At 38.0% G+C, this 14,345-nt stretch overlaps 1 protein-coding gene across 1 annotated transcript in view; it reads left to right on the top strand.

The window, feature by feature from the left end:
* The window catches only part of shmt2 (serine hydroxymethyltransferase 2 (mitochondrial)), a 44,741-nt gene extending 42,738 nt beyond the window's left edge, over positions 1-2,003 (top strand). The window contains exon 12 of the mRNA XM_062997452.1: positions 757-2,003. Within this exon, the coding sequence (XP_062853522.1) occupies positions 757-884 (128 nt within the window). The 3' untranslated portion in view covers positions 885-2,003. The remainder of the gene's footprint in view (positions 1-756) is intronic.
* Positions 2,004-14,345: the final 12,342 nt, after the last annotated feature.

Raw genomic sequence — 14,345 nt, 5'->3', positions numbered from 1 at the left:
ACCGATTGCTAACTGAATTGCCGTAGGATAGCTAGGAACTTTTCATAGTGTAAATTAAACAGTAAACATGAGGCACTTGAATGCTACACAAATAAAAAAATGTTAAATCATTAAACACCAACCTTTAACTTTGAATTTCACAGCAAATGGCATATTGCACAGGAAACAGCTCATTTCACGGTCCGTGACTCGATTTTTTACGGCCATGAATTAGGTAGGGCCTAATAAGTTATTCACCATTTTTGCCGGAAGCCTAAGTCTGATTAACAGTTGAAGTTTAAATACACTTGGGGCCACGTATAGCAGTTTTGGGATCTGGGTTTTTCCTGTGACACTAATAAAAAGAACTTAAGGTTTGTTTTGCACAAAAAAGAAAAACGTGAATAAATTTGCTGGGTTAAACTAGATGTTTTGACTTGAGGGTAAAAAGAGATTTTTTCCTCCCCTTTATCTCTCAGTCTAGTCATTTACAATTACTGTGAATTTGCTGCTGCTTGCACAACCTCCAATCTGATAAAGCAGTGCCTCATCATTACACGCCCCCTCCTACATGTGTTTGACTGTTACCCCTAAATGTACATGTATTTACAATCGAATGTAAAAATGAATATATTTTTATTACCAAGAATTTTTGCATGAATTGTGTTTGGTAAACTATCGAGTGTGATATGAACGATTTTGATCGATGGCAGACCCTGATCATGTCCACCTCTCCACCCTCTCTGTTCTCTTATCTGTCTGTTTAATGACTTGTAGAGAAGCTAGCGGAGTTCAAGAGCTTCCTGCTGGAGGATGCAGAGACCGTAGCACGCCTCGCCGAACTGCGCAGCCGGGTGGAAGCATTCGCTCGACCTTTCCCTATGCCGGGCTTCCATGACCACTAGCCCAGACCTGAAACATAGGAACACCGGTAAAGCTCCACATCCAACTTGGAGTCTTTCAGCGTCTCACAGCAAAGTTACCTGAGATGATGGGTATTGGGATAGTACTGTTTATTTTTGAGCGCTTTTGTTTATCAGGCACCTTGTTGGTATGAGCAGAAAGTGAAGGGTGACTGACTTTCTCACTGAGCAAAATGTTGCCAAATCAAAGAACAAATCAGTTTTTCACAAAATGCGACAAACGGTACAAAACGTTTTCTATTTCTTTTATACAGCAGCTCTGCTTCAGTGTCAGCTTTCTCAAATTTCGAATGATATTCATGAATATAATGAACTAGTCTGGTGCACCTAGAATTAATTATTCAGTTTTTTAAGTGGATAGAAATATTGGTACTTAATTAAAACTGAAATTTAATGTCAATTTTCCCAAACAAAAGCTGTTCAGTGGAAAATCTAGCATGCAGAACAAAATGTAGGCAACTTTGCTTCCAACAGTATTAATTAGGGCTAGGATTTAATATAAACTAACAACCTCTAGCTTAGTCTGAGAACAAATCAGTGAATCCTGGTGGCTCAGTGCCCTGTGTGGGCATCACTGTTTACAAATCATTTTTCACCTCAAGTCTTAATTCTGGACTGCGGAACAAATATCAACCATCAGTGATTTTTCCTAACCTAACTGCTGCTACTGTTAAAATGTGGAACAATTCATTTGGATAAAAAGATAGAATTTGCATATCTATTTAACTTAAATCTAATATAAAATAGAGCTTATGATGTGTCTGGAGCTGAGCGCTAGATCACGGGGACCTCAAGTACTGCCAAGTTCTTAACCAGAGCACCTATACCAGATATGCACTGATTATATCCTCTATTTTCTACCTGAAGTGGTTTAAGGGGTTAAAACTTCATAAAACATGACCAGCATGTCCTCTGTGTCTTTGGTTCTTTTGGTCTGTTCGCATGACCAGTTTACACTGCCTGGTTTCCTCTTTCCTGGTTCTCTTGTCACCATTCTACAGCACACTTCCAGTACAATGTTTTTATCTGTAAATTTTATAAGTAAACCTTTACAAAGTAATTTTATAAGAAACTAATCCCAATAAATATGCATTAACTTCACTTTGTATCTTGTTGTTTTTTGCAAATACACAAGCTGTTTGACCCTGAGCTTTATTCTCTGGTTTGTACAAGACTGTGCCGAATCTGGGAGATTATGTGCAAGAATGTGGCAAAATGCGAAATGTGAAGCTTATTATTTATTTTTGGACAGTGAATATATGAAACATTTGAACTTCTGACTCAAATTCACAACTGATACAGCAATTATTTTCCTAATGACATCAAGTTTGTTAAAAATCAATTCAACGTTTGTGCAAAACTTACCTTTATGTATGAAGAAGACAAGGTGTGCAGAAAACACTTTACTGAGCACATGATATTTATTTATGGTTTTTTATTAAAAAATTTTTTAGTAAGTGGTTGAACTGGGAGTCTGGGAACCATAGTAAACAGTAAATATTGTTACTGTTAGTTTCAGCCACCCAGTTGGTACACCATACTTGTTACATATGCAGCCACCTAGTTGGTATACCATAAGTAGTTACAGCTGCAACCGCCCAGTTAGAATACCCCAATACTTCCATCTACAGCAAACCAATTGGTACACCACCCTAGTTACATCTACATTTTCAGATTCACATACTGTTTTGGTTGTACCAGCATGTAGGGATGCAGCTGTACTAAGATTTATGATATCTTTATTTAATGGATTAAATGTAACTTGATTTAGTAGATTGTGTGTTTTCTCTATGCAAGAGCCACCAGTCCCTCCAGTAGTATCCTGCTTTTGTTATTCAGCATCCTTTCTTTCCTCGCTCAACCCGAGCGTCTGCATTTCTAACACACTGTGAAACATGATGGCGGTTTTCTAGCCATCACACTTCAGCTGAATTAAACCCACTCGAGTCATTGCTGCACCATCATCATCCATGTTTATGATGTGTGTAGGTAACGTCTGTTCTCTTGGTGCATAAGGACTAACGAGAATTAACAGGGACTAACGTGGCCTCCCCGACGTTTGTAAACTATGGCTAGCATGCTTAGTGTGTGTGTACATGCTGGTACATTATTGTATGTTTTTACCTTTGCACATACTTGGTTCTCATGCATCTGCCTAACTTGCCTCAGCCTTACATGCTTGGGTGTGCTAAGCGTCATGCTTACATGCTTGTGCTGAATGTGCTTTACTTTTATGCTAACGTTTATCAAGTTTAGTATTCTTTGCTAAACCTTAAGTTTACATATATGGGTGTGCTTAACATTGACATACTTGATTGAAAGAGCTTTTGTCTAGAGCTTTTACTTGTATTACCGCTGCTTAACTTATAATTTGGTTTTTATTTTGTATTTATTTGAGTGTGTTTGAGATGGATTGTGTGAGTCTGGACGTCTTTGCAAGTGCATTTTAATTTATGTAAGATTGCTTGTCCGTGTGTGTTTTGTATGTGTGTGAGTGTGATAAAGCTTATATATGCTGTGCTTATTCTTACACAGTGCTCAGATTATTAAGTCTACATTGTTGTGTGCTTTATTTTTAGCTTACAAACCTGTATGTCACATGCCTGCTTGCCTGTGCTTGGGTTTACAACATGCATGTCTGATTAGCCTGTGCTTAGCTTTTATGCTATTGTGTTTGTGTCTATTTATTTAAGGCTTAAGTGATTGTGATTTAAGTGTGCATAATTTTTTTTACTCTTATGTTTGTGTGAACATACTTATTGAAGCATGCAATAATGTGTGGCTTCAAATGATGCAGTTTGGTGAGTGTGTGTGTGTGTGTGCTGGAGGTAGAGGGTTGCAGCAAAATGTGCTGTTCCACAGTTTTGCTCTAATGACAGACCAGCAGTTGAAACTGTCTCACACACACAAACAGCAGTGTACCTGTTCTGTGCCAGGGAGCGGTAGCTGTGCTGTCAGCCTAGCTTTTCCTTTACTGTTAACTGTGACAGGCTAGCATTGCATACACACAGCTCTCTCCTCTCCCATCCCATCCTCCCTCTTTCTCTCTCTCGACACAGACACTAATTTAAAAATGAATCACCACTGTTCAATGAGGGACAGATAAGCGACAGCACCTACAATTAATTGGACTCGTTTATGTGGGGTGGCACACGTTGACGGAACGCCTGTCATCATTAAAAACACACTGCAACATGACGCATCATTATGGGCAGACGCCTGCTCGGGCTTTAAGTGCCGTTTTAGAGTTAGGCTGTACACCAGTGTGATTCACCATAATTATCTCATAATAAAGTGTAAGTGTCTCTTATAGCGCCACATGTGTGAAGGGTGGATGGATCACAAGGGAGGAGAGGAAGCATTCCACTCATCAATTAACGACCTGACAGCCCCGTGGAGAGGCGAGGAAGGCACTTTTGAACTTTCTTATTCTATAGTCGTGCTATAACAGATTCTCTGCTTCGCAACCAGTAAAGACCAAAGCTGTGTGAGTTTCCAGTTCAGAGGAAAGCTTAAAGCAGCTTTGAGTCGTACACATTGCTGTTTGTTTCTGCACGCTTCATTTCCAGCTTTATGATGCAGGCATGTGTGCACACTTCACTGAGTGCACATTGTAAATCGATCTTTTATTACTTTGCACCAATACTGTGTTACAAATGTGTTCATGTACTTCTTTCTGTTCAGGTCATTCTTATAGTGCAGTGCCTTAGAAATGCCAGAACATAAAATGTGGAAATCATTAATGCATTTATGTAAGACTGAAATGTAAATTTTATTTACACATGGTCAGCTTGTTAAACAGCATTCATTGCAGTAGCATGAATTATCAGCTTAAACCTGGGCATAATTAGGCTGGTAGTGGAATATTGTAGTTGTAATTTGTCTTCCATTGTGGTGCTAGTATTAATTCAGCTGCGACTTATAGTTGTACCTGCCAACATAACGGGATGAAGCCAAAATTAAATGTTTAGTTTAATGCTTGTTGCAGATTCTATTCAATACCCTAATGCAATTCTGCTGGTGTCTATTCCTGACAGCTGATTTCAAGGCACAGCAGTAGCTGAGTGGTTGTCACTGGATAAGTGATCAGAAGGTTGTTGGTTCCAGCTCCACCACAGCCATGGTGCCACTTAATTAACTTTTTTAATTATTATTAAAGGATTTATCCTGATTTTTAAATTTTTATGTAGTAATTGCTGTATATAAATATGAACAGCTTTTAATTTCCACACACTTTAGTCTCTTAAGTATTATGTTTCATATGTACATAACAGGATGAAGCCAAAATTAAATGTTTAGTTAAACATTTAAATGTTTAGTTGCAGATTCTAATTAATACCCCAATGCAATTCTGCTGGCGTCCATTCCTGACAGGCGATTTCAAGGCACAGCAGTAGCTGAGTGGTTAAGTCACTGGATAAGTGATCAAAAGGTTGTTGGTTCCAGCTCCACCACAGCCATGGTGCCACTTAATTATTTTTTTTTTATTATTATTATTAAAGGATGTATCCTGATTTTGCCCACTTTATTAATGTAATTTAAATTCAAATCCTATACTTAAGTCCTATAAGTGCACAGGGGTTTAAGCATTTTGTTGGCAATTTGCTTGCCAGTCTTGTCTGTAGTAAAAATCACATGTAAAATTTGTTTACTACCTTATCTGACTGCACAATTTGTCACTGCATGTGTAATAATGGCCAACAAACTGACTTGTTATAAGGAAATAAATAGACGGGGAGATAAAGTCCATTAGTTCCTCATACCAGGACAGTTAAACTTTCTTGCTTCTCTCACAGCCACATACCAGCATTTACAATGTTTTGTTTTCCCATAACTACATTTTTATGTAGTAGTTGCTGTAGATAAATGTGAACAACTTCTAAATTCTGCACACTTTAGTCTCCATGACCACCTTCTTGTTTCTACACTCATTGTCCTTGTTATCAGCTCCACTTACCATATAGAAGCACTTTGTAGTTCTACAATTACTGACTGTAGTCCATCTATTTCTCTATATACTTTTTTTAGACTGCTTTCACCCTGTTCTTCAATGGTCAGGATCACCACAGGACCATGACAGAGCAGGTATTATTTAAGTGGTGGATGATTCTCAGCACTGCAGTGACACTGACATGATGGTGGTGTGTTAGTGTGTGTTGTGCTGGTATGAGTGAATCAGACACAGCAGCGCTGCTGGAGTTTTTAAATACCATGTCCACTCACTGTCCACTCTATAAGACACTCCTACCTAGTTGGTCCACCTTGTAGATGTAAAGTCAGAGACAATCGCTCATCTATTGCTGCGGTTTGAGTTGGTCATCTTCTAGACCTTCATCAGTGGCTGGATATTTTTGGTTGGTGGACTATTCTCATTCCAGCAGTGACAGTGAGGTGCAGACACGTTTCTGCTAGGGCAGGACGACCGGACTATGTGGGTGTAGGGACTCTGATTGGCAGATAGTGAGGCGCCTGTGCAAAATGCATAGGTGAAAAAGGGTTCCGTTAAGAGCTGCACGCAGGTTGGAGGAAGCATGAGCAGCAATATACCCACCTCTGCAATCAGGGATCCCCCAGGAGCGGAAGACAAATTGACTATGTTAAATTTGGAAATAATGCATAAATAAAATAGAAAAAACATCTAAACAGGATGTTTTTTGTTTGTTTGTTTTTGTGGATATGGTTGACTTGGCAGACTTTATCAGGAATAAATAATGAGCAAATAGATGGATATACAACTGACTAAACAGGCAAAGCTTGGGCACACATCTTCATTTTAAAATTAAATAGTTTAATATATTATGAATAGAGAAACACTGATTCACTAAAAAGAACTTTCAGAATAATACATTCCAAAAGCAATTATTAATTTTTTCTTCTAAAATTTGTTTTGATCATGGCACAGTGTACTTCTTTTTGTGTATCTGAAGCTAATTCACACTGCTGAAAAGGTTCTATTAATGTGAAGTTTGATTACTGCCAGCCTTGTACACACATTTAATCATTAGTGTGTCTATTCAGCTTTTTATAATTAGTTTATTGCATATATGTGTATGTGTGTGTGTGTGTGTGTGGGGGGGGGGGGTAGTTTCTGAAACAGGGCTTGTTGGATAATGTTTTATCATTCTAAAATTTAATTAGCATTTAAATATAGTTAAAAGATTTACAACAGTGTAAGACTTAAAGTACAATTACTGTTCTGAATGTGGAACATATACAGTCCCCACGTGACAGAATTCCTCACACCATCTCATTTACACACACACGTTCTTTATTTTCACACATTCATGTAATCTATGTGACATGTTCAGCTACGAGATCACACTTACATTTTCCCCAAACTTGGATCACAGCTGAATGGTTGAAGAGAGCACGTTTCAGGGAGACACACATTGTAGGTGGCACATATGCGCCCATATCCACATGCACCCATGCCATGTCTGTATTCACACCAGCTTCCAGACTAACTCGCAGCTTATGGTGTCTATTCTCACTTTCTGTCCTCAAGAACAAACTGGAGCCTAAGAGAGAGCCTGAGAGAGGTTGAAACTAGTGTTGTCACTGAACAACTGGAGCACATTCTTCACTGTTCAGTAAAGAAATAAAGTTTGGTAATCTGACATGTTATTAGTTAAGTGCATTTCTAAAAACCTAACCACATCTGCTACCTTAAAATATAAACAGTCAGGTACGCTTTACAGCACCATGGGCTTAGAGACTGCTGTGAAACCAGAAAGCCCATGCTCCAGAATTGGCATTTGGGGATTTTCCAGACCTTGACAAAAAGGCCATGTACTTTGTGCTTGCAGACAATTGCTTACAAACAGCTTCCAGTAACATTCCAGCATTGGCTGATTGGTCTAAACCCTGACTCTAGACACAAATTAAACACTTTCCCACCCAGTTTTTACCACAAATCCATGTCCTTCCAATAAAATTACATAAAATAACATCCTAAAGGGGAATTGCTCATCTTTAAGTTTCATTCCTTTAGTAGTGCATCACTGCCTATGAAGTTAATTCTTTGCAGTCACTGCTATTTACTCTAGTTTGACAACATGACAAATTTTCTTTTCCATATTTAGTAGAAACTATTATCTAAGATGTTAACTATTATACCAGCTTTGTGATATCTAGAAAGAATATCCAGCAAGAACAAAGGACTGAAAACAGCAAATTAGGTAGACTCCAAAGAAAATAGCAATAGCACTTTGTGTGGAGTTCATTTAAAAACCTGCATTTTGTTCACACCTGTTTTCTTTAAAGTTGATTGAATAGTGAAGTAATGTTTATGTTTTTACTCTGCCTGCTTCTCATTTTCATTGCTTGATTGTAACATCTACTCCTAACAGTAACAGCTTATCAAAACTGTACGATTTACTGCTTTGTTTTTTTTTTATATAAAGAGAGAAAATTAATATTGAGCAGAATTAAGTTCAATCTATTGGTTTGGCCCTCCACAACAGTCCCAGTTTCTCATGTGGCCCCTTAGAAAATTTAATTGCCCACCTCTCTTTTTTTTTGCTTCTAAAACTAAAGCAATTCATTTTTCACCCACAGGAGACATATTTGATTAGTCTCGCTGACCACACATACACGTTTAATGTTATCCAGTCAAGTCAGAAAAAGAACGACCATTGGCTAGCAAAACTTTAAAATAGGGCTAACAGCGAAGATAAATTGGTGACAAAAACAATGACTGCCGTTATAAGACGTCTGTGTGTGTCCGTGTCTTTAAGAGAGGTGTATAGTGGGAGATGCTCAATATCGCTACAAGTAATTCAGGAGTCGATTAGTAAGTTTAACGTCGGCACACAGAAATTATAAATGATAAATAAATAAATAAACTGAAATCTCAGACAGACATTTCACTCATAAAAATATGATGTATTGTCAACTTAAATGAAGTGGTTACAAATTCATAATGAATTATTTAGAAAAAGACATCCCAAACTTTTAATTTGCTTAGGTGACATTAGCACACAGCTAACAGGCTAGCTTATTTTCTTGCTAACTTGCTAATGCTAAAATTTTTAGGGCTTTTGCTGTTCTTTAATAATATTCCTATGTTTATAATTGTAAAGCGTAGATATTAATGTTACAATAACGCATGTAGTAAGGTCCTCTTTGTGAAAAATTAACCACTTTACTGTAAAAGTCTGCAAAACAGGTTTCAGGTTACCACTAAAATATAATACAAATGAGTTCAATTGATCTCTATGGATTTTAGTTATGATGAAGCAAAATGGGCAACACAACTGACAAATAGCCATTTCTGGAACATCCTGCATGTGAGTACCTGTGTTTATATTGAAATTGATTATGCCTAGATTTGACTGCATGGGTTTGAGTTTTCACAATGTGTGTGTGTGTGTACAATGTTCAGAATTCCACTGAAGCAATCCTATGTGTCGGGATTGCATGCACACAGTGGTGCTGTGTTTGTTGATTGCCTGCAGCCTTCAGGCGAATTGCAATAGAAAAGATAACAAATTGAGGCAATTCAATTGTAATAGGCCACCACGCCTTCCATCATGGCACTACGACGGGCTGTGTGTGTGTGTATAAGTGTGCGTGTCTGAGGCAATGCACTAGGCATAATCGTGCACTAGTGCACACACACACACACACACACAGAGCTTGTCATAGTGCCAACGGCCTGATTACCTGTCAGCATGTGCTTGGACCCTGACACGAGTTCTGCTGTTGTTTCATTCTCACGCACACACACACAGATAGATAGAATGGCAATCCATGTGTTTACATGCAGTCTCACTGAAGGACTCCATGCAGGGAAGTGGCTTGGTATATAGGCTTTATTGAGGAGCTGAATGCTTCGTCTTGCGTAGAGGTCTGATTTGTGCATTGCATGTGCGTAAACAGTTCTCAATGGATGCTCATCTGTGCACAGGATGGAAGCGATTGCTGCTAGATGGCATGTATTATTCTCACAAGACCAACTCTCGCAAGCAATTTTCACTCCTAATGCCCCTCAAATGAGCCAGCCTCGAACATAGTGAGGTTTCTCAAGACTTCATCTATTGCTTCGCATATTGTCACATATTGCTGTTTCACTGTCAAGGCCTCAGAATGGGATGTTCTTGGAATATCTCGGCAAATAAGGCTCTAGAGCAGGTGCAAAAATAGATGGGACACCTCTATCTGAACAAACATTATGTGTAAAATTTGGCATGTTAGTAATGGTAATTACAAATAACGTTGTTTAGGTTAATGGAGACCTGGGTTTAATTATTGTGTCTAGAGATTTTTTAGGTCTTTCTACATCCATGTGGGTTTCTCAGAGTACTCCCAAAACATCTGAATTGCTTCTAGGTGTAAGTGACCTGTTCATTTTATTACTGCCATAGTTACTTTCCATGATGAGTACCACTTGTGTCCATTACCTGTGAAGCCATTCACACTGACGAGCCAAACAAAATGTGCATGGCAATGCCTGTTTCATAACAGCTGTGCGTGTGATGGCCAAAGATATATTGAATGTTGGGCTGAGTGTAGTTACCAGTAGTACACATGATGAAAGCAGTAGATATGATCAGCATAAAGACATAAGTGACTTTAAAGGCTAAATCGGTATGGCCAGATGATTGGTTTGAAGTATATACAAAACAGGGTTGCTTAAAGGCAGTCAAGAGAAGTACCTACCGATACTGGTTCAAGGATATTGGTAATTAGATAACTGGGTCAACACAGCACAGTGAACACTTAATTGTATAAGGCTGTATAGTCGCGAGCACAGTGCCCATGCTAACTCATGTTTACTAAAATTCAAATTTTGTTGTGCAAGTGTACAAGTACAATGTGCAGTGACAATAAAGGATTCGTATTCATAAAAAAAAGGTGCCTACAGTGGGAACTCAGGCATCAGTAGTAGATATTGGAGCAATGAAAAAATCCTAGAAATCCTATTTTCTCCAAGACCATTTTAAATTGTAGAGGGAATCGAAAATGACTAGATTATGCAAATATGCAAAAAGAATATATATATATATATATATATATATATGTATACATAATGTACCACCTAATCCACACTGACCAGAGGTTATTTAGGTGGTGAGCTGCTTTTACACTCACCTAGCAATGACATGGTAGGGTGTGTGGTTCTTGTATGAGTGTATCAAGTACAGCAATGTTCCTGGGATTTGAATTATTTTCTAAACTTGGCTCTTAATTAGGAATGCATACCCTGTTACCACTTATTACAGATGTAAAGTTATAGACTCATACTGTTTTCTTTTTTCATGCACAATGAGTGTAAATCTTTTTTTGTCCTTAATCAGCAGCCACTTTCTGATCACACTATGTTGCTGGCTTAATGTTTTTGGTTGGAGCACTATTCTCCTCCCAGAATTGACTTTGAAGTGTGTCAAAATCCAAACAACACTGCTGTAACATATACTATTACTATTAGTTTAACATCACCATGTTATTACCATGTAAGTGTTATATCAGAGGTTCCTATGGGGTCCTTCTTGATTGATAAACGGAGTCAAAGCGGTAAATTAATCCAAGTGTAAAGAGCAACATACATGCTACAAATTTAATCTGTATACTAGGTTTAGCTTATATTAATCAATTAACATGTTTTTTTTTTTTTTCATGTTTTGTGTAATTTGCATTGTATTCTAAATATTGTAAATATAATGATTTTGTTGCAGGTTTCTTAAGAGGGACTAGATGTGGTAAAGATAATGTGGGGGAGCACTGTAAGTGTATGTGCCCTCAGAGTAGCAGAGAGGACCTTTAAAAGTTGGGCCGCTCTTAGTTTCTCGTAGTCTGTAGTGACGGCCACCAACTGTGGGAGCAGGAATATATTTAAATCTATTTAGCTTAAATTAGGATCATGAGGTTGTGTGTCAGAACAAGCACTTTAACGTATGCATGCACCCACAGTTATTGTCTATCTGCTTGGCTCAAATTCCAATCCTTTATCCCCTGACTTTACGGTTCTTTCAGAAAATAGGTTCTTATCATTTTACATGACAGTTCCAGCTTTTACCCCTGTCTATGAAATAAGAAGCATTTCTTTTGGTTCTTTGGTTTGCTTTTTTTCCACTTCTTCATATTCTAATTGGTCCTGAAAACACTTGAACACCAATGAGCCAAAATATTAGGACAATTTGCCTAATATGCTGCCAAACAGCTCTGACCCACTAAGACATGGACTCTGCAAGACTTCTTAAGGAGTTCTGTTGTATCTGGTACTAGGACATCACCAGCAGATCATTCAACTTCTGTACATTGTGAGATCTGTTCATTGTAGAGTGTGTCCTCTTGCCATCTTAGTCACGGGTAAATAATGCATGTAAGTACTGTAGTGTGCCCGGCCATTTACAATATTGGAGAAAACAGGATTTATCAGACCAACTGACATTTTGCCATTGCTCCAATGTCCAGTTCTGATGCCTGCATGTCCATTGTAAGGGTTTTTGACAATGGTAGAAGTAAGCATGGACACTTTGGCCTGCAACTACGCAGCCCTAAACACAGAAGGATTTGATGTGCTGTGTGTTGTGACAGAGAGCCGAGGTTTAAAAGTCATGGTTTACTACGGACTTTTACTTTATGCCTGGGTGACCATCTACAGTTTAAATTTTCCTAGAATGTGGGATTATAAAAAAGTAGAAAAGCATTTATTTATTTTATGATTGCAAGTTGGCTCATAGACAGTACCAAAGCCACACTGGTTAACTGCTTATATTGGTTATAGAAGAATATGAGGGCAGGTTAAATATTTATTTTATTTTTATTTATGGTAGAGATGTAGTAAAGTTCATACAAAATTCATTAGTTTTCCTTGTTTTAATGAATTTAATTATTTAGGTCTCAGCCCATCACATTGGTAGGTGTAGTATTAAGGGGGTCGAATCTGTTATGGAAACAAACACTGGCAACAGAATCAAGAAAACCAGAGCATTGTAAACTTGCTGTGACAACATATCGTGTTTTTGTCTGGGATAAATGTCAAATTAGCAGGAAATCTGTGGTGGCTGGAGCAGAATCAATGTTGATAACAGGCCAACATGTCAGGCCAGAAACTGATCTGAGTGCAGTCGGCAGGTGCTTTACCTTGTAAAACTGAGCTTGTTCCACAGCTAGAGGTTATTCTAACAATCCACGGCTGACAGATTGAGGATAACACTCGGCCTATGTGGGTTGAGGGGAGCAGAGCCGAAGGAAAAAAAAAATGGAAAAAAAAAAATGAAAAAAAGAGAACAAGATGAGAAAAAGCAGAAAAAGGGGCATGTAATTATCACCTGAGGTGAAGAAGAGCATATTTTTTTGCAGTGTGCCTCTTCATTAAATAATTTTTTTCTCACAGAGACAGAAACGCTAGAGGTAGAGGAGAGCACAGCCCGAGTGCCCTACTGAACTTACTACATACAAAAGAAACTAAATAGTGTCTGTAAACAGTAAACTGATCAACCGAGCATGGAACATGAGACTCACATCAACGTCTGTTATTCAGGACTCAAACTTCTTCCTGCTACATTAAATATATTTATATCTACCAGTCATGAAAGATCCAGATACTTATACAAATATGAATGATTTGGTTATTGGTAGTTCAAACAATGATGAAATATTAAATAGGCATAAAAATATTATAATTGTTCATTATTGGTAGATATTGTAAGTGTCCATATACTCATGGTGCTGAACTCTATATACTCATGGTGCTGAACTCTATATACTCATGGTGCTGAACTCTATATACTCATGGTGCTGAACTCTATATACTTATGGTGCTGAACTCTTTATACTCATGGTGCTGAACTCTATATACTCATGGTGCTGAACTCTATATACTCATGGTGCTGAACTCTATATACTCATGGTGCTGAACTCTATATACTCATGGTGTTGAACTCTATATACTCATGGTGCTGAACTCTATATACTCATGGTGCTGAACTCTATATACTCATGGTGCTGAACTCTATATACTCATGGTGCTGAACTCTATATACTCATGGTGTTGAACTCTATATACTCATGGTGCTGAACTCTATATACTCATGGTGCTGAACTCTATATACTCATGGTGCTGAACTCTATATACTCATGGTGCTCTATATACTCATGGTGCTGAACTCTATATACTTATGGTGCTGAACTCTATATACTCATGGTGCTGAACTCTATATACTCATGGTGCTGAACTCTATATACTCAGGGTGCTGAACTCTATATACTTATGGTGCTGAACTCTATATACTTATGGTGCTGAACTCTATATACTTATGGTGCTGAACTCTATATACTCATGGTGTTGAACTCTATATACTCATGGTGCTGAACTCCATATACTTATGGTGCTGAACTCTATATTTTCATGGTACTGAACTCTATATACTCATGGTGCTGAACTCTATATACTCATGGTGTTGAACTCTATTTACTCATGGTGTTGAACTCCATATA

This window comes from Trichomycterus rosablanca, chromosome 6 (genome assembly GCF_030014385.1).
Source record: "Trichomycterus rosablanca isolate fTriRos1 chromosome 6, fTriRos1.hap1, whole genome shotgun sequence".
Lineage (NCBI taxonomy): Eukaryota > Metazoa > Chordata > Actinopteri > Siluriformes > Trichomycteridae > Trichomycterus > Trichomycterus rosablanca.
This window is presented reverse-complemented; position numbering and strand designations above follow the sequence as displayed.